The sequence below is a fragment of the Haemaphysalis longicornis genome, unplaced genomic scaffold (assembly GCF_048455015.1).
Source record: "Haemaphysalis longicornis isolate Haplotype H1 unplaced genomic scaffold, Haemaphysalis longicornis Haplotype H1 scaffold_3, whole genome shotgun sequence".
NCBI classification, from domain to species: Eukaryota; Metazoa; Arthropoda; class Arachnida; order Ixodida; family Ixodidae; genus Haemaphysalis; species Haemaphysalis longicornis.
The window spans coordinates 169,753,383-169,773,026 of NW_027526335.1; the positions used below are offsets into that span (position 1 = coordinate 169,753,383).

The 19,644-nt window shown below is 47.0% G+C and overlaps 1 protein-coding gene across 1 annotated transcript in view; it reads left to right on the plus strand.

Annotated features, from left to right (window-relative positions):
• The window catches only part of LOC144175688 (Na(+)/citrate cotransporter-like), an 88,108-nt gene that overhangs the window by 50,804 nt on the left and 17,660 nt on the right, over positions 1 to 19,644 (plus strand). Inside the window, exons 9-12 of the mRNA XM_077704729.1 lie at positions 6,018 to 6,092; positions 6,797 to 6,904; positions 15,836 to 16,013; positions 19,333 to 19,494. Coding sequence (XP_077560855.1) covers positions 6,018 to 6,092; positions 6,797 to 6,904; positions 15,836 to 16,013; positions 19,333 to 19,494 — 523 coding nt within the window. The remainder of the gene's footprint in view (positions 1 to 6,017; positions 6,093 to 6,796; positions 6,905 to 15,835; positions 16,014 to 19,332; positions 19,495 to 19,644) is intronic.

Below are 19,644 nucleotides of genomic sequence, written 5' to 3' on the forward strand. Positions count from 1 at the left end.
AACATGTTGTCAATTTAGGTACTGCCCCTGACGACTTGCGTACGGGAGGCAACTAGTGCGTTTAAATTTCAGCAGTAACGTCCTATGCTTTACAGAAACAGCAGCCCTACGGCACATTTAGTGCCAGAATCTTTTGACAACAGCATGTTTAGGAGAATTACACGTGGCCTAGTGAAGCATATTTCACATCTTTAACACAAAAAAGACTGCGGATCGAAGTAAAATTTTTCCTTCCATTTGTAGACATTTATGTGAATGTTACCAAAAGTTTGCGCGCACATCTTATTTTAAAGCAAAGCTTCATGATTTTACTGATGCCGTTGTACGCCAATACGACCTGCAGGAAAGCAAACTTTCTCTGAAGATGATGATGAATGATAGTGAAGTGAAACAAATAGGTTGAATTCCGGCCCCGCGGGCGAAATTCAACCTGCGTCCCTCTGGTTCTGACGCCAGCGTCTGTCCGATTGCTCCCTTCCGACACGGTCGAAGGATGGAAAACTCAGACGACATCCAAAGAATCCGTCATGAGAAGAATGGCGTTGCCCTGCATGCCGTAAGGCAGTTAGCTAGGCGACGTTAAGCTTAACTTTCCATTTTGAGGTTTAGAGACGTCAGGCCTAACATCACACTTAGGAGATTACCAACTCGAACCGGCGCCCACTCAAAAAATTGCTCACTGAACGCCCAGCAGAAGGTACCGATTGGCGCCGTGCACCCCTAACCCAAACGTTAGGCCTAAGGAGTGCACGCCCAACAATAGCTGTGGGTATTCTAGAAAAGTTAGTCCGGAAATTGTAGATTATTCTAGATGAAAAGTGAATATTCTAGAAATGTGCTACTCTGGCGTATCACCAGAGTAGCACATACCGGCTGGGTGGAATTGGCCAACCCAAGGATTCATATCACGAGTAAGCTTCGCGTTCAACCATCGCCCTAGTTAAACGGAGGGGTGCATGATTTTTTAACACGTAACATTCTTTACCGGGTACCCCCACAGCCAGGGCCGTGCAGCGCCCTGAATTTCTACAAAAATTCAGATATCGCGGTAGTAGCACATGTAATCGCTATAATGGCGTAAATCGACATAACTATTTCACCAAACTTTGAAAAAATAAAAAATTAAGACAAATATTAAAAAACAATTATGCAAAATGCCGAAGCGTGTAACGCCCTGGATTTCCACAATAATGCAGATATCGCGAAAGTTCAACCTGTAACCGTTATAGTAGATAAATGGAGGGCAGTGGTCGAAGGAAATTTTTAAAATCAGAAAACAATAACGAAAATATAAAGTTTTTATGGAAAATGGCGAACCGTGTAACGTCCTTCTAATCCCCATGATGCGGATTTCGCGAAAGTTCCAAATGTAATCGTTAAAATAACGTATGCGATACATATGTGGTGCAGACTGGGAACCTCTTTCCCTCTTACAGTCACCTCACCTGGTCGGACGAAATTTAAAAAACTCCGAAATATGAAAAACATCTAAAAATTAAGGAATAGGTGCAACGTATAACGCATAGCATTTCCGCAATAATGCAGATTTTGCAAGTTTCTCCTGTAATCGTTATAATTGCGCAAAATGAACATAATCGGTCCAACGAAATTCTGAAAAACTAGAAAAACACGGAAAAATATAAAGTAACTGCGAAAAATGGCGAACCGTGTAGCGCCCTGCCTTTCCGCAATAGAGAGTTTTAGCACTCCACATGTTCCGTGTTATACGTGGTTACCGTGTTAACCGGGACGCGTCTGGGCGCTTGCGCATTCGTCGCGGGGAAGGGGGGGGGGAGGGGGAGGGCGGGGGGGATTAGTTCTGCGGGTCGGCCCTCGCCATGCCCGTGCATTCGTCATGGTGGGGTGCGCCTCTTCGCCCATCCTCCTTGCCCTTCCACGCGTACAGGCGCAGACGGGTCCCGGTAAACACGGTAACTACGTAAACGACGGAACAGACGGACTGGTAAAGCTCTCTAATAATGATTATTTCGCGAAAGTTCCAAATGTAATCGTTAAAATAATATAAATGGAGATGATTGGTCGGAGGAACTTTTGAAAAACTAAAAATATAAAAAAATATTAGAATATGGTAATAGGCAAAACGTTTCACGCGCGGTATTTCCACAATAATTAAGATTTCGTAAAAAATCACCTTTAATCGTTATAATAGCGTAAATGGAGATAATTGCTCGAACGAAATTGTGAAAAACTAAACAATTAAGAAAAATATAAAGTAATTACGGAAAATGCCAAACCATGTAACGCGCTGCATTTCCACAATAATGCAAATATCGCGGAAGTACAAAATGCAATCGTTCAATTAAAGCAAATGGAGATATTTGGTAGGACGAAAATTTGAAAGACTAAAAACTAAGAAAAATCGTAAAAATTACGGAACATATCAAAACGTACAACAGCAGGGCATTTCCACAATAATGCAGATTTTGTGGAAGTTGCACCTAAAATTCTTACATTAGCGTAACTGAGATAATTAGTACCAAGAAGTTTTGAAACAGTAAAAAAACAAGAAGAATACAAAAAATTACGAAAAATGGCGAACCGTGTAAGGCCGATTATTTTCACAATAATGCAGATTTCGCAAAAATTCCACTTCTGATCGTTATAATAGCGTAAATGGAAATAATTGGTCGCAGAGGATTTAAAAAAAACGAAAAGATCTTGCTGGAAAAAACTCACCCACAAGACAAGCGGCATAAGAATGCTACGCATTAGTAGATAATTCTCTGAATTTCTGCAGAATTTTTTCTACCACGCGTTTTTACAAGTGAGAGTGTTTTAGGTGCACAGTGCTTCAGGACCTTAAAATATCCGTCCGCCTCCATGCACATAACATTTACAATCGCAAAAAATCACACAGGTACCGGCAGGATTCGAGCCTGTGTCTGGTACACCAGACAGAGCTATACTCGGTGACAAGTTAAGAACGGCACCGGAAGTTGCCGCTGTGCCTTATCACCGTAGCCGGATGTTCCTCCGCGCGGCGCAAGTAGGGCGTTACTGGGAATATTTTGAACATAGCGTGAGCCGTTCCCGTGATTTTTTTGGACTTAATATGCTTATAAACGACTCCAGTGGCGACAAACAAACTGCGTGAGACAAGGCAGACGATATCACGCATTCATAGCAAACCCCTTTCAAAACGCGCGTGCAATGACGTCACGGGTGCGGCGCTTTAGCGGAGTGATACACTACATTAGGTGGTGCCGTTCTTGAGTTGTAACCGAGTATAGTGTCCGTCATCTTACCAATAGGGCGACGACCGTGAGTGAGTAACCCAAGAGACAAACGGCTACTCCCTCGCCTGTAACGGTGCGGAGTACCTTAGGCCTGCCAATGTCCGTCCGCGTCCATCTGTGCGCACACCACCACCAAGCGAAAATCAAGCGAAATTCGATTTGAGCCGTGAGTTGCAGTTTCATTTAGGGAACGATCAAGGTGCAACTTACTGCTCAAATCGAATGATGGTCGTGGCGCAACTTGGATGTCATTTCGAGTCCCCGTACTCCGCACCCTCGCCATCATCCACGGAGTGGACATGCTACCATTTTTAGATAAATTTGCGCAGCTCTGATTTCATGGAATGCTTCATTTTTCTTCGAAAAACTGTGCCTCTGTTCACTTCCTGCGAATAATGTTCTCCTTATTCTTATTTATAGAATGTGAATAAAGATAAGGTGTTTAAAGGGACAGGGAACCGATTTTTGTGGAGCGCGTGTCGTCTAGCTCATGTGAAAGCCAGCGTTCCATAAAACCACTAGGAGGTTTTAGGCAATCCGGTGGAACTAATTTTTAATTTTGCACTAAAATTTCTCAAGTCTGAAAGGTGGCATAATGCGGCGTCTAAACGTGACGCTACGTTACGTGTCTTAACAATTCCGGCGATTTGAAAGCGTGATAAAAAAAACCGTATGAAGGAATATAAAGGTTACACATTATTGTGGTTGTAGCCGGGGACACGTTTTTAAGTAACTGTTTTAATTTCACGTGCATCGAAAGGTATGTCGCCGCTCGGCTCACTTTCACGGTTCCTAGCATTCCTTTTGGCGGGACATGTACGGCTGTTCGATCTACAAATTCCGATTTAGAAATACTAGGGTGATATCAGCATAATCGTTCCGGATTAAGGCGTTTTAAGTGATGCCCTTTAATTTGGTATAAAGAAAATATACCAGACAAAAATTGGTTTTCGGTTCCTTTAATGTTTAAGCATTTAAAGGGACAGGGGAGTGATTTGTAAACATTGCGGGATTACTAGCGCCAATTGTAGTCCGAAGTTCATAGGCCTAGTTTCGACCACTCTGAGTGCGTTTACGCGAATTTGTTTAGTAGAAAAATCAATTCGAAAATGCTGTCCTCTTCTCTGCATCCTCGCCCATTTTCTGTGGCGTTTTCGTGTGACATCAGGAGGAGATGACTTGGCTTGACTGCGCTACTGCACGGCTCGCCGACCTTTCGACAGAGTCAGTCGGCTCAGCGTTTAGTCCGCCGGGAGCCGACGGGTCGTCGCAATTCGTTCGCTCAGTTGAAACTAAGCCACGACACGTTTGTGAATGGAAGAAGGTGCGTTTCTTTAGTTTGTTAGCTTGTACATTGTAGCAAGCTCCAAGTCCAGGTCGCTCCACACAAGCGCCGCAAAAGCGCACATGCGAAGCTTCGCTGACCGGTACGCAAGCAGGAACATTTAAGGCCAGTTGAAGGCGGGAGAAGAGTCAGCGAAGTCAATATAGGTACTAAGGAAATAAAATCACCTGAAATTTTTACCGTAGAGCGTAAAACTAGGGACCCATACGCATTTTTTTGCGCTGGGCGAACAAGCACAGCGGTAAGCAGCACGTCTACGCATCTGCGAAAGCTTTTCCGTCTAAGTAATGCAATTTCTAGACCTGAGATATTGTGGAAATTTGTGGGACGCTTACTGCAACGATCGCTATACAACACATGGTCACCTAAGCTGCTTGAAATGTAAAAACTAAATAAAAGTGTTAACCGGTTATACATTATATACACCATATTTCCAAAGTCAGCAGCGCTGGCCCGTACCCGAGTGGTCTCGAGCGCTAGGTATGTGGTTTCCCAAGTCCCAAGTTCGAATTTCCGAGGGTACCTTTTTTTTTTTAAGCTGATTAATTTTTTTGTTTTTCGTCGATGCTTTCTGTACTGAGTTCACCATTTCTGGGCCGTGACGTTCACTGCTCCCCGAACGAGTTCGCAGAACACGCGCAGACTGACACTGACGCGCTAGCGCGTTCTCGTTGGCGTGCTGTTGCCATAAGCACCGACTGCTTACGGGTAGTGGGCACAGGCCAGAATCAGCAGACCCTGGGCCTGGTGCGAACACGCTTTTTACGATACAGGCATAAGTGAGGCAAGCTCCAAATATGGGGGAAAAGCACGTGGCATTTGAGTGTCTGCGGTGATGCGGAGGGCGTTCATCCACTGCGTAGGCCTCGGCTAGTGATTGCTATGATTCCAAGTCGTTCTCGGAAGCTTATCTTAGGCATTTTACAGCTGACAACATAGCAGAAGCGCGGTATGGCGATTATTGAGATATCTAGAATGCCCACCCAACAATAACGTGAGATGTCAACCATGTTGGTTTACATAAACGAAACCGCAAATTTCTTTGAATACTAATCTTGGACATCGTCCAGTCACGGTGCATCTCCTCCAGACGTCGCAGCGTTTATTTGGTTCGGCCGCCGCACACCGCGCATTGTAGTTTTTCTTGTTTCAGGCTTTATGAAAAAATTACTGACTTATCAACCGGATAAACAATGAAAAGGGTGTTAATTTGAGGCAGTCTACGCAGTGCAAGCAATAACGAGAGCTTGACAACTTTACTTCAGTGTCCCTTTAATGTGGCTGTAATTCAAAACTTATTTTGTTCTAAAAATGGCCAAGGATACCAAATTTGACATCTTGAGACCGTATGTCTGCATCATTTTTCTCACAAAGTGCATCACTTTATTCTTGTTTTTTTTTTTATTCCGGAACAGTTCATCTGATAAAGCGTTGCAAGAGAAAAACCGGGAGGAAATTTCGAGAAGATACCAAGAACTTGGATCAATGAGGTAAACATAGAGTTCAATAACTTTCGTGTGCGCGCACGTAATAATGCGCTGCTATACTCGGTTACAACTCAAGAACGGCACCACCTCATGTAGTGTATCACTCCGCCAGAGCGCCGGACCCGTGACGTGAGTGCGCGCGCGTTTTGAAACGGGTTTGCTATGAATGCGTGATATTGTCTGCCTTGCCTCACGCACTTTGTTTGTCATCACTGGAGCCGTTTATAAGCATTTTAAGTCCAAAAAATCACGGGAACGGCTAAGGCCATGTTAAAAATATTGCCAGTAACGCCCTACTTGCGCCGCGCGGAGAAACTTCCGGCTACGGTGATAAGGCACAGCGGCAACTTCCGGTGTCGTTCTTAAGTTGTCACCGAGTCTAGAAAGCGCTACACATTTATTACACATTTATTACTTGTTGCTGGTGGAATTAAACCTACATCACGGTTTTTGATCGTTAACCATACCATTATGCAACAATTGGACTGACGATTTGGCATATTGGCAGGGATTTATTGTAAGCTGTTAAGAGCCAAGGGCTATTGCGTTTCTACGCTTTGTCTTAACACCGGTTTTTCGCTTAAGCGCTCTCGCAAAGCAATCCCCAGTGAAAACTGAGCCTTGGCAAACCCACGCGACATGCAGCTCGTCGCGTGGGTTTATTCTGCTTTTTGTTCTGCTTCTCACCAACGCTATTCGCCTTTCAGCTTTGCAGAGATGTGCGTCACATTCCTTATGACGTCGATGATCCTTCTTTGGTTCACCATGAAGCCCCGCATTTTCCGGGGTTGGGCCGAGTTACTCCCTCACCAAAAGTGAGTCTCTATTATTGGTCTATTTTGGTTTCAACACTGACGTAGTACACGCAGAACAATCGCTTATGAGCATCCGAGTCCAGCTGCATATCTAACGAATCTGAAAGATGTGGTGCTAGACAGTTACTACAGGTGATTTTGCGGGTATTAGCATAATAGAACAGTTAGTGAAAGACACCTTCGGTTTTACACAGCTTCGGGTCCCAGAACAGTAAAGTGGTGTCTGAGCTTTTATTTGTAGCAGGAGTTGGAGCGATCACGCCTTATATATGCGATTGCATTTGCCGTGTGGTTCTTAATGCTGTCATTAAACTCACGTAGTATCATCTAAACACGGCAGTAACGTATATGCGATAGTCATCGCCACCAAGAGGAAGACTTATACCTTGGGGAAAAGAGACAATTTCACAAACCATACTCACAATGCCGTATTTTTGAAGCTCAAGGCAAGTTTTTTGCTTGAATTCGACCTGCGCTGTCAATACCTCTGTCCGGATGTCACTTTGAAAACCATGTGTGACGCAGGTAAACAAATATCCTGACGAGGTGTCCTCACTACAAGGCCATCGTACCGTTGCATTTAAGGCAAAAGCGGAAACAACACGATGAACGAGCACACGTTGTAGCCCACAAGGGTAACTCGCACGAAATTCCTTCAAATTATTTATAATGAGGAGCCTAAACAAAACAATAAAAAAGTACAGGCCAAGTTTGTTTACGAGAGCCCTTCAATTATTACGCAAAAATATCAATATGTCGGGAGTAATGAAAATATGTGGAGATGTCGAATACGCCACTCGACAAAACCAATGACTTGTTCGCAAGTCTTGAACTTACTCAGCAGACTATTAAAAAAAAAACACTGCAGCGACTTGTGAGCATAATGTAATCAGCTTACAAGATTACAATCTACACTGCATAGGGCATGTTTTGAATTTTGATGACCAACTTACGAGCACTTTTTAAAGTGAAACGTGCGTTCTGGGGTTTTCATTTCCTCGCACCACACTTCTCTCTGATTTTTCTACGCCATTATGGCCGGCAGATTTGCAAATCCGGGGCGCAAAGCGTATCGAATATCTCACATGTTTCTAACCAACATAACTTGTTCGTGGAAGAGCTGAAAGTCGGCATTACAGTCGAACACGGATATATCATGTTATTGTCTATATCTAACAGTCTGAACATCCCCTAGGAAATCCTATGCAAAAGTATAGCGCTGTTGTGCCCCTGTATCGAAGTCCCTGTCACGGGCACCTTCGATATATCGAACGCTGCGCCGGAAGTGGCCCTGCAAGTGCGCTTCTCCTGACGGAGGACGCTCCTCCTGACGTGGATGACGATGAGTCTCTCTGCGGGCGCAGCCACACTTGGTGAGGCGTCGGCGCGTCACTCCGGTGGCCTTCAACACCTGCTGCTCGCAAGCTAGCATGGGGGCCATCCGCATGGCAGATAGATTGGGTGCGAAAGGCAATAAAAGAGGGGGAAGCCAACCGCAAGCGCTCGTTTTCTGGAATTTTTCCTGACCCGCCGCGGTGGCTCAGTGGCTAAGGCGTTGCGCTGCTGAGCACGAGGTCGCGGGTTCGATTCCCGGCCGCGGCGGCTGCTTTTCTGATGGAGGCGAAAAGCAAAAACGCCCGTGTGTACGAGATTTCGGCGCACGATAAAGATCCCCAGGTGGTCAAAATTAATCCGGAGCCCTCCACTACGGCGCGCCTCATCGCCTGCGTTGCGTCGGCGCGTTAAACCCTACAATCAAATCAATTTTTCCTGCGTTCTTGAGCGGTTACCAGTGTTGGCTCGCTCAGTGGAACCGATGCGGCGTGGTGTGTTTTTTTTTCGCCCGCGGCGTGCGTCTCGGTGTAAAGCGTTAACCTCATGGAGCGTTTTCTGCTGGCGAAGACGCGCCGCGCACGCCACAGGCGCGCTGATGCTGCTGCGTAACCATCCGCAAGCTGCGCGCGCCGCGGCCGGCGGCGGCAACATGGCGGCGGTTTCGGCAGCGAAGTGGTGTCGGGCGCACCGTGGTCGGGAGCTTGAGCGACCGCTTCTAAGCGCTCTCTAAAATGCCGCTCAAGGCATGCACGAAGTTGCTTGTGCGGCGGTGAAGGAGTTTATACTGTGGGTGAAAACGGCGCTACAAACATCATCCGTGCCACTAGTGAAAGCGCCCATTTAATATCTGCTGGGGTGGTAAGCCTAAACATCCGCGGCGGAGCCAGCCGGCTGTCCCGAGTGCTTCGAAACCACCGCCATGGGGCGCGCGCTTCCTCATTGTCGCAAATCGCCAGGCCCCTCCCACTGCCGCGCGCGACGCGCGTCGAAATCTCGCCGAGGCAGTTGCTGCTGCGGGCGCGGAATCGTCGACGCGGGCGTCGAAAAAACGCCCCCGCAACGCCGACGCGCGCGAATAGCGTGAAAAAACGCTCCATGCGGTTTGGCCATAAGGGTCACACACACACAAAAAAAAACAGAAGAGTTTGGATTTAGCGTCGAAAGCGGACACTATTCGACTTCTAATGGCCGGTGAAGAGGTGTCGGCTGCAGAGGCATTCGAAATGTCTCGCAACATTTTTTGGCAGAATACCGCAGCACGGCCAAGGCCCGGCAGATCCGGATCGTGTCGTATGCAAAGCGGTAATTGTTTTCCGGCCAGCGTGGCTCCAGACGAGAGGTGTTCGAATACGAAGACGGCGGCGCTGAATGCCTCGAGAGTGAATTACGAGAGCTGTCATTCCGAATGACACAACGGCACTCCATTTCGTAAGTGCTGACGACGATGTGCCGGCAGTGGCGGACATCAAGGATGCCGAAGAAGCCGACCCTACTAGCGGCCCTGACAGCGTTCACAACCGCCTTCTACAGCCGAGATTCGCAACTGTTCTGGCACAGTGCATGAAGCCCGATTTTCTCATTTCGACGGCGTTCGTAAGCTTCAAGACGGTGTGGTGAACTTTATGACGCAGAAGCAGCAGCAAGCGAATGTCAGGCTTTTTTTTATGTTAAATAAGGTGCGGTGGTCGTCGCGCTGTGATGAGCATTTACCGTGCTCTGAAGAAAAAATCCGTAAGCTACCGCTAGTCACAAACTCGGAAAGCTCTCACTGGCGTGCCGATTAAATAGGTAATCTTCAGACAGACACATTTCATATATCGAATCATAGATATATGGAACTGTCTCGCTATCCCGGATATATCCTTGTTCGACTTTAATAGCACATGTTTGAACCTTGACCTTAAATACCGCTAAAAACGATGCAAACCATTCTGAGGTTGTTACAGTAATGGTTGTGGAGGGGCAGAGCCGCCTGCTGATCCCTTTTCTGCCGCTGATTACAGATACACGAAAGCGGCACACCTACCCTAAATAGTCAAATAATGGATTGCAGGGGCAAAACTGTCAATTGAGTCATCAAGAAGGCTCCAATAAAGTCACTCCCACGTCCCTCGATAGAAAGTGCGCGTGCGCTCAACAGCTCGCATCATAACCCGCGTTGCAACTTATACGATCGATGGAAGAGACATCTTTGTTATTTTTTCTTCATGGCAAACCCCGTGCGTCGACCAAGCTGAGGACGATGGAACGGATCCTTTACGCTTAGCTCTTGCGAAATCTCTTTGTGCTAATGACGCCGACATCGATGAGGTTGTTGGTATAGAAAAGAACTTGCAGATTTTGGTGTCACCTGGGCTACGAAAGTTCAAAGTTTCCCAAAACAGCAGTTGCTGCAAAAGTGTCAAAGAATAAGTACAATCGATTTTCTTTTAAGAAACGTAAAAAATTTCACCGTAAAATTGTGGGTTTGTGAATTTCAAACGCCTAAACAGTGATCACAATCTTTCCTTCCATACGACTTGTAAACGTTCACTTTCTATGCGAACACTCTAAGAAGTCGACGAATGCTGGGCACTCTGTCTAGGAGTAAAAACTGTTGTCCCATATTTCACTTCCTTTTGAAGCATTGGGCTACACTTTCAGGGAATGGCACGTAGCCGCCAAAATGAGAGGCGGAATACTCCTCGTGGGAGTTACTTGCTTCCATCGAGGCATAGTACCTGAACCCTGTATGAGAATTGCAATACCATCTCCAAGGCAGCGTTCCGTTACTCCTTTAAAGAGTGAATAGCTCTATTGGCTGCGGCGTTACGGGATACTGCGGAAGGGTGCTACTACTCTCTCTTGGAAAGCGACCCGTTACTTCCCAAGTGCTTTCTGCTATTCCCCGCGAGGCAGCGTGTTTTCGCCACGCCTGCTACCACCCCCACCCACCCCACTGCGGTACCTTAGACAGCTACAAGCAAGCACCAAAGGGCAAGTAAATTTAAAACATGGAAAAGAACGATAAACGAAATCAAACTTTATTTTCCAAGAACATAACACATAAAAATTGGTTCGCTCTGAACTTTCACACAAAAAGAAATGCATTTGGAATTAAAATAACACAGCATGAAAACGGTTCCTACCTATTCCGCACAGAAGAAGACTAAGCTTCTATTTAAAACGCATTCGAGAGAATTTCACAAAACATTCTTCAAACCAACTGGAAACACTCAAACCACAAACAATAAATTAGAACAGTAAAAATGACATTACACCCACAACTTAAAAGGCACAGACATTAGCACGAAAAGCCTAAGTGGAAAGGCGGCAGTGGGAGAATAGTTAACAGTATTTAATTAAAACTATGGTATTATGCACATTAGTGAGTCCTTTACACAGATTGGAAAGCCAGGTACTGTTTAGGACAATTAAAAACATTTACAAATAAATTTTGGGAAGCGAAAATCTGGGACTAAAAACAATGCGGCTTGGAAAACTATTAACGCATTAAAAGATGTCATCAGCACAAATAAGATAAAAAGAATTACCCAGAAACGTTGGATTAGTAAGAGGTAAAGAAGGCAGAACTTAGTATATAAAAAAACACGCTCGAGCTGACTGCCTCATAATGTTGGTGCAGCTTTTAGAACTGTAGGGACCAGGGCACTGGGCTTGAGCCGAAGTGACGCATCCAAAAGCAAGAAGGTGCGTTTCGCCTTTGGAGTACACACTGAATGGCCAAAACACAGACAGTAACAATGGAAACCCATCCACGATGCCTAAGGCTGTGAGGTGAACTGTCTCTAATGCGACGGCCACTCCTGCTGACGCCTTGGGGCTCTCTCAAAAAATCTTCGGGCAAGAAGCGTCTTACCCTGGTTTAGGTACTACAATGAAAAAAAAAAAACATTGACGAGCTTGAACAACGTTAAATGGTGTTTGTTGGTTGATAGCTTAGTTTTAGCGCCAAGAGCACGCAGCGTACCCGTATTGGAATGCAATGCTACTTGGCGCAGTCACCAATCTAGATAAGAATGTGCAGTCACCTTGGATTCAGCCAGCCTTCTTGTGACATTGTCCTCTGCACGTGCCTTTACTCTTTCACTGTATCCCTCTCCGCACACCCCCTTGGAATGAACACTTTATCAGGACATCATTTCGCGCAACGGTACATTTGACTGTCAACTGTCAACAGGTGACAGTCAACAGTGGATGACACCGCGCAACTGTCAACATTCGATGACACCATTTTGTCTCGTTATTGAACAACCTGAACGCTCGAATATTAAAGGGGTAACCACATGCAGCTACGGCGACAAGCGGCACGAAAGACGCAACTCAATGACTACAACAAATCGATAGTGTGGGCGACAGCGACAAGCGAAAAAAATTAATGCATTGCCGCCAATGCCCTCCGTCATCGTCTCTGCTGCTCGATTGTGGGGTGCTTCTTGCCGGGAAAAAGCCCCATACAGCGACGGCCTGTGTAAACTTGTTTTCGCTTGTCTTTGTCTCCTGCAATACCTATTTGCTGCACCCATTGAGTGAGATTTCTCACGTCGCTCATCGCCGTAGTTACCCCTTACCAATGCGGGGCGTACGCCTCGAAACGTCCTGTTTTCGCCCATCCTGCCCTCAATCAAAACGCCAAAAAAAAACCTGCCTGGACCGCATTTCAATCATCAGCTGTACGCGAGGCGGTCACTAAAATTATTGTGACTGTAGTGGCTGCCACACACTACACGCGCTCCTATTGTACACAATTCTTTGGATCCGTGCACGAATCCACATCCACTGCACGGCAGCCACTCTAAACTTAGCCGCCCAGCTAAAAGTACAGGATAGCGCTGCCACTGTTCGCGCGACTGTGCTTCTTACCTGCGAAAACATTCAGCTAGCAAGCAGAAACATCAGGCTGGGATACCAACACGTCACGAAACAAAGAATTTGAAATGGCGCAAGAATTGATGCTGTTTGCACACGGTTACAAAAGCCGCCATTCAAATCTGCGCAACGTTCATAATGAGTCCCGAAAACTTCGGGGTTAACCCCTCGCGCGGACCGAAGTTACAGAGCAACTCTGCTTCGTTAAATGCATAATTCAAGACGAGGTTAACTACTGCTTACCTCTACTTCCCGGTAGTGTTTCTTCATCAGTAGATAAATCCAAGGCCGTCATAGGAGCGAAAGATCCCAAGCACGCAGCAAGAATATAAAGGAAGCGAAACAGCCCATTGCGGCAAGCGCGGGCGAGCGACCAGATGATGTCGCAATGAAAACCAAGGCAGGTTGGTGGCAGGTTGCAAAGCTTCGTATCTGCAACAGCGAAGGAGAGGGTAGCGGCACATGATGGACGAAATGATACGTGGTCCGCAATTCATCCCGTGGCTGTGCAGTGAAATGCCGGTCGCGACGGCCGCGTAGTTTCTTCACCCGCGGGAGATTTCGCTAAACGAACGCTTTGATATTATCTGGCTGCGCTAGGAAGCCGCGTTTTTCCTCCTGTTGTATTCTTGCTCCGTGATCCCAAGTATATAAGGCACGAAGACCGCGAATGCACTCCGGTCGATTACGTGCGCATCGCTACACAGTGCACATAGTGCCGATAGCGGTCTTTGCGCCGCCGTGGCTGTGATGGACCAAAAGAAAAACTAGTTCCACGCATGCACGCAGGAACATTCGGCTTGCTCGCGTGTTCGTGATTAAGCGCTGACCCACAGGCATCCAAGCAGTCAGCGAGCACGTGCCGTACTATGTCGCAGCAAGTATGACACTAATGGCACCTCCAAATTCCCATGTTGTATGAAGCGACTGTTTGAAAGTCCACCTCGTTCGTAGCACATTGTTTACAAAGCGTAGACCTGTGGTCCACGTTGGCGGGACATCACGGTCCCGCGTGATCAGTCAGTCGCGCGCCCGGTCTTGGTGCGTACACCGCTTGTGTCGGTTTTCTCCGCACACGCGTGAGGTCTTCGCCGACGTCTTCCGCACGCATGCTTGTTTGGCATGCACGGTACCGCGCGCAACTTGAGTCGGAAGTACCGGCAGCTCCGCTGAAACCGGTGCGCACCTTCTATATTACATGGCCAGCAAAGTTTTTATTTGTCGATAATAAACTCATGGCAAGAAAAAAAACAAAACAAAACAAAACAATCCAGACATGCGTTTTTTTTTTATTTTTGTAAAGCTTGCTCCCTTCATGTCACTGAACGCTGCGTGCAATCGTTACACGAATTCAAATGCTTGCACGTTTAGAACGCACAGCAGTAGTGCTCGGGTGCTTTTTACACAACTGTATTATATAATATACAGTAAAGCCCGCTTATATCGAACAGCGCGAGGATTGTAAAATAGTTCGATATGACAAAAAATTCGATATAGAAAGTGAAGCAAAACAACTTATATGAGAGCAATCTTGCCGACGGAGTCACGAGCTAACGCTGAAGTCTTACCACCCTGCAGTTCACTATTGATACGAGACTTTCTCGGCAAGAAAACATTAATTTATTGGGGCAGACGAACTGCGTGAGTGTAGCCTGCTTCTTGGAGCACAACACGTTGCTGGTGACTGCTTTCTCCACGGTATCTAAAGAGTCGACAAGCACAAGACCGCTGCCCTCAATGGCACAGCAGTATCGCCGTAGCAGGGCCACGGCAGCGGCGGCGTCGCTCGTGCTCGGAAGCGGTACGGAGTCCTCCGCGTCTTCGACAGAGCGGAGACAAGCATGGATACAAGCGAATAACGGCGAATCCAGTCAACCGAGCAAGTGCGGGCAGCGAGTGGCGCGGACTTGAAGTTCAGTGACACCGCAATCCGCAGCGCCCAATGTGGCGCTTTCGGCTCCAACGGCATGCATTCGTGGAGCTGGTCCACTCTCCACGGCCGGATTAAACACACCCGAGCTCGCGCGGGAGTCGCAAGCGACAACCACCGCTGCGCGCCGTTGTAATGCGGGAAAGCCTGCCGCAAGCCTAAGGAGAGAGAAAAATCCCGCGCGGGAGAGTTCGATATATCCATTGTGAGCAAAATCGCGTTCGATATAAAAAGTTTGAAATGCATATAATTTTCCTCGGAATTATACAAGGGTTCGATATAGGCGAAAATTCGATATATCCGTGTTCGATACAAGCGGGCTTTACTGTATACGTATGCAAATAAAACATCGCTAATCAATTGGTGTGCGTAAATGGCAGGAGTGCATCTCTATGCTTACTCCCGCACTGAACAACAATGAAATTGCAATTTTACTCCTCCCCCTATAGAGAAGGAGACGAGGTGCAGATTTACTCTTCACTGGTGCAGTAGCGGAACTGGCGCGGCACTCCGCCCCACACGAGAAGAGTACGCGGTCAGTTTTGCTTTTCCTCCTCGTGGGGAGCGAACATTGCATCCAACTCCCTGACGCTTTCGAGGGGAGTGCGCCAGCGCTTGCAAGAGTATAAATGACTGTTGGACTCTTCAAATACTCCCCCGATTCCTTAGAGTGTACCTAGAGTCATCGTCAAACTTCTATCCAGATCACCACTTAGGCCTCTGGATTTAGTTTACCTGTCTGATTCTAGTATAAAAAGATGGCACACACATTGACTCGGTACATCTTTTGGGTGCAGGTATATCAGGCCGCCGACCCCGGCCATGGCCGCCATGTTTCTTCTGTTCATAATTCCAAAAAATCCGCGCCAACCATGGGGCCGACCACTCATGACGTGGAAAGAGGCCAGTGATAAGGCACAGTGGGGAGTACTAATTCTGGTCGGCGGCGGCATGTGCCTCGCCGAAGCGTGCAAGGTAAGCATCTCAATGCATGCTTTTTTTCTATTTCGTAAATTTGGCACAGGACGACTCAGGCTTAATCCGTTTTATTTGAAGGCCGTTGGTCACCTCTGAGATGGCGAACATGTGGCGTGCATGTACGGGACTTGTAGGATGTCGCACTCAGGAACTTGTGATTCGGGACGCAACGTATTACGGTGCCTGCGAAGATTGGTCTGATAACTTCTAACATCCCGATTTCTAACGGCTACCGCAGAGGTTGCTTGCTGAAAGTTCTACACCTCATGTGTCAAAGGATCCCGATATAGGGTCGACCACACACGGCAGTCTTGGGTGTAGCATACGCCTGTTGCGGGCAGAGCTCCGTATGAAGATGTCGGCGTACAGAGCGAATTGAAAACACTGCGGAAAGCATTCATCCAGGCCCACAAGGGCGAGATTAGAGCGTGCCACGCTTAACCCCTGTCTTAAGGAGAACCTGAGACACTTATACCGCCGTGTCAGAGCCGTTTATTGGCATGTCATGGACGCGGGCATGAACGCGAGCCACAAGGCCTGAAGTCCCCATTGCTGAGCAGATATTCATGTTTCACCCAGTCGTGCGCCAGTTCGTTGTCAAAAAGCTCAGCAATGGTGATGTTACGGCGTGGTTTAGCCCGCTCGATTCACTTATAAGGGCTATGGTATTATCGATGCTAATGCAGACTTTGCGGAAAGCCATACACTTCTGGTGGGTACACGTTCCCGAGAGCCCGCATTACAGCGCCGCATTACCGGCGGAGCTTAGAGGAGCCCAGGAGCAGGGCGGTAAACTTAATGAACGTGCGTCAGAAGCCTAGTTTCATAACTGCCACAATGCGAGCGTGCATATATCTGGGCTCTAGGTGAGCAGCCTCCTACGAGCGAATAAAAATGCTTAACAAACACCCATTTCTTTTTGCACACAAATCCGAAAGGTTTCTACGACTGATGTATTATAAACCTGGAGGCGGGGCCGTTCTTCATGAAGACCAGCGCATTATTGATGTATGCCATAAAAAAGAGTTCATTCATAGTTGATGGCGCGCCTGGAATAGCACTTTCAGGGACTGACAGACTTATACATTCATGTCTCGTTAATATGGACGCCCCCGTTCCCCAGAAAAATCGTCCATAATGTGAGTTGTCAATAATAACGAATCAAGGTCCAAAACAGAAACTTTAAGGAGCACATGCTGAAGGCGTCTGACTTTTAAAGTGGTATGTTTCCTTTTCATCTGAGCGGGAACCTCGGTCCGTGTACGCTTACATCCGCTATTTCCTCCGCCGAACTGACCAGTGAAGCGTACAGCCTTGTCTTTTATGCGTATCGAATATTGGCACGAACTAGTATCGCCCTCTTGTCCGAAGCCTCAGTACTTGCTCTTTCCGGCGTATACCGCACCGGGCAATCTTGTTTGATAGGAAATGGGTGTCACCCTATCGTTCACTACCCTATAGTGTTGTTCGTAGATCCCGTAAGTTCCCTATCTAATGAGATGATACTGGAAGGAAGAGCGTTCCGAGGTAAATGCATGCTTCCCCTTTGTATGCTATGGCCAACAGTGATTTCCCGGTACGTGCTGAGGCCTCCGGGAGTCGACAGTCATTTTTTTAGTATTTTTGCTTTGTGAACCCGTGTCCATAATAGCGAGACAAAAATGTCTATATTTACCCTGTTTCGTACCCAAAATAGCCGTGCATAGTCCGGACTGCGGGTTTCTATATCAACGGGGCAGAATTGCATGGCGAGAGACCGGTCGCCGAAAATTTCGTCCATATTGTGGGGTGTCCATATTAATGGGGTCCATATTAACGAGACATGAATGTAGTGTTTATTTCAGCGTGGTGGATTTCGCCGGCAGAAGGCGCTAGCAGCGTCTATGTCACTAATGTTGATATACAGCGTAAGGGAGCTGAAGGGGTGCAGTCAAGTCAGTTGTCCCAAGAGACGTGGACCACGCACACCATTCTGCTGAGAGGCTTTCTGGCGCAGAGTGATGTCAACCCGCACTTGGCGAACTTGGTCGCCTGCCTCTGAATACCAATTTTTACTCTCCTAGAATCTCAAACATCCTCGAAGGCCAGCGTTTGGCGTGCTCGTCTTTAAGCTTCACGACTTACTGCGTGAAGCCTTCCGATCTCCGCATCAGCGGAGTCTTTGGGGAAATAGTAAATCTATGGTTAAAATAATAACGGCCAAAATGTAACTCCTTGTGACACCCCGGAATGTAGTAAACGGAATATCAAGAGCCAATATGGCTAGTTAAAATTTATGTGTGCAGAGCGATTGATAGCGATAAATGAGGTGAGTTATTGGCCATTCGCGGATTTGAAGTTCTTTGTATTAGAGTGATAAAAGGTTGCGAATGATTTTCCAATCCCTAGAGAAGCCACTTCATTTTTTTGGAAACTCCGTGTTAGGGCTATGCCTCAAAGTTTAAACTTTAGAGCCCAATAGCTTCTAGATACAAAATAATGTGCTGCCAAGGTATTAAGCTATTTCTGCTAAGAAAACGAACATTTCAAATTCTACAGTGCCACGTAAGACGCCTCAGCAAGAGAGATTTGACTCCTGCTGAGCTTTTTAGGATCCGACACAGGACATATACGCAACGTGACGTGAAGGCGACCGCATCAGGTCAAACGGGCTTAAGCAAAAGCGCAGGGTTTGCCGGACGGCCTGTCGTGTACAACTCCGAGGGACGGAAGCACTCAGGACTTCCACGTGGCCGGTCGTGTTTCGCTGCCTTAGCACAGAATGCGTGGACCCCTGGGTCACCCGAGGTCGTGCCGTGTTACTATTAAACAACCGTGCCTGCTGATACATTCGACGCCTGCGTACAAAGCAAACCTCTCTGAAGAGCCATAAAGAGCGTCTCTTTAGCGTCGCGCCCCCTAAAACGACCACCTTGTAACGTGTGATTTGTAAGTGGCCTAATTTGCAGTCGGTGTCTTGGTTTGTTCGGATGGCTTGCCACATGTCATCAATTTTGTCCTGCAGCCAACTGATAATAATTGAATCGCCTAAGCTCTGTGTCGCGTATCATTTTCATGAAAAACGTAATCGAAGTTACTAATGAAACTGCGGTTGAATACTACACGAGAAAACTGAATCGAAGCTGCCAGTAAAACCAGTTAGGCATGTTCAGTGCTTGAGAAACTGAATCGAAGTTACAATGACACTGAGTCTTCATTGCACAGAAACTGAATCAAAGTTACCAATGAAACAGTGCGATTGCTCCGTGTAGACATCTTGTCAGATTTTCGGGCTTTCGACCTTCTAAAGTATAATCTTTGATGTTCTGGTTTTCAGCAATCTGGCTTTTCGGAGCTCCTGGTGGGACATTTGAAAAGCCTCGCCACTTTGCCAAGCGGGCTGATCGTTTTTGTGCTCTGCTTGGCGGCTTCCATGTTTACCGAAGTCACGAGCAACGTTGCCGTCAGTTCTATTCTCCTACCGGTCGTCTTCGATATGGTGAGTTGTGCGTAAGGAAGGAAGGGCATGTTGTAAACTAATAACGCTCAAGAACACCGATTCAGGTAGGCCGCAGGATATATTTGAAAGCACCCTCGCAAAAGACATCATGGTTGAGCTCAACTGCGTGGCAATATTCTGTTCCCCGGT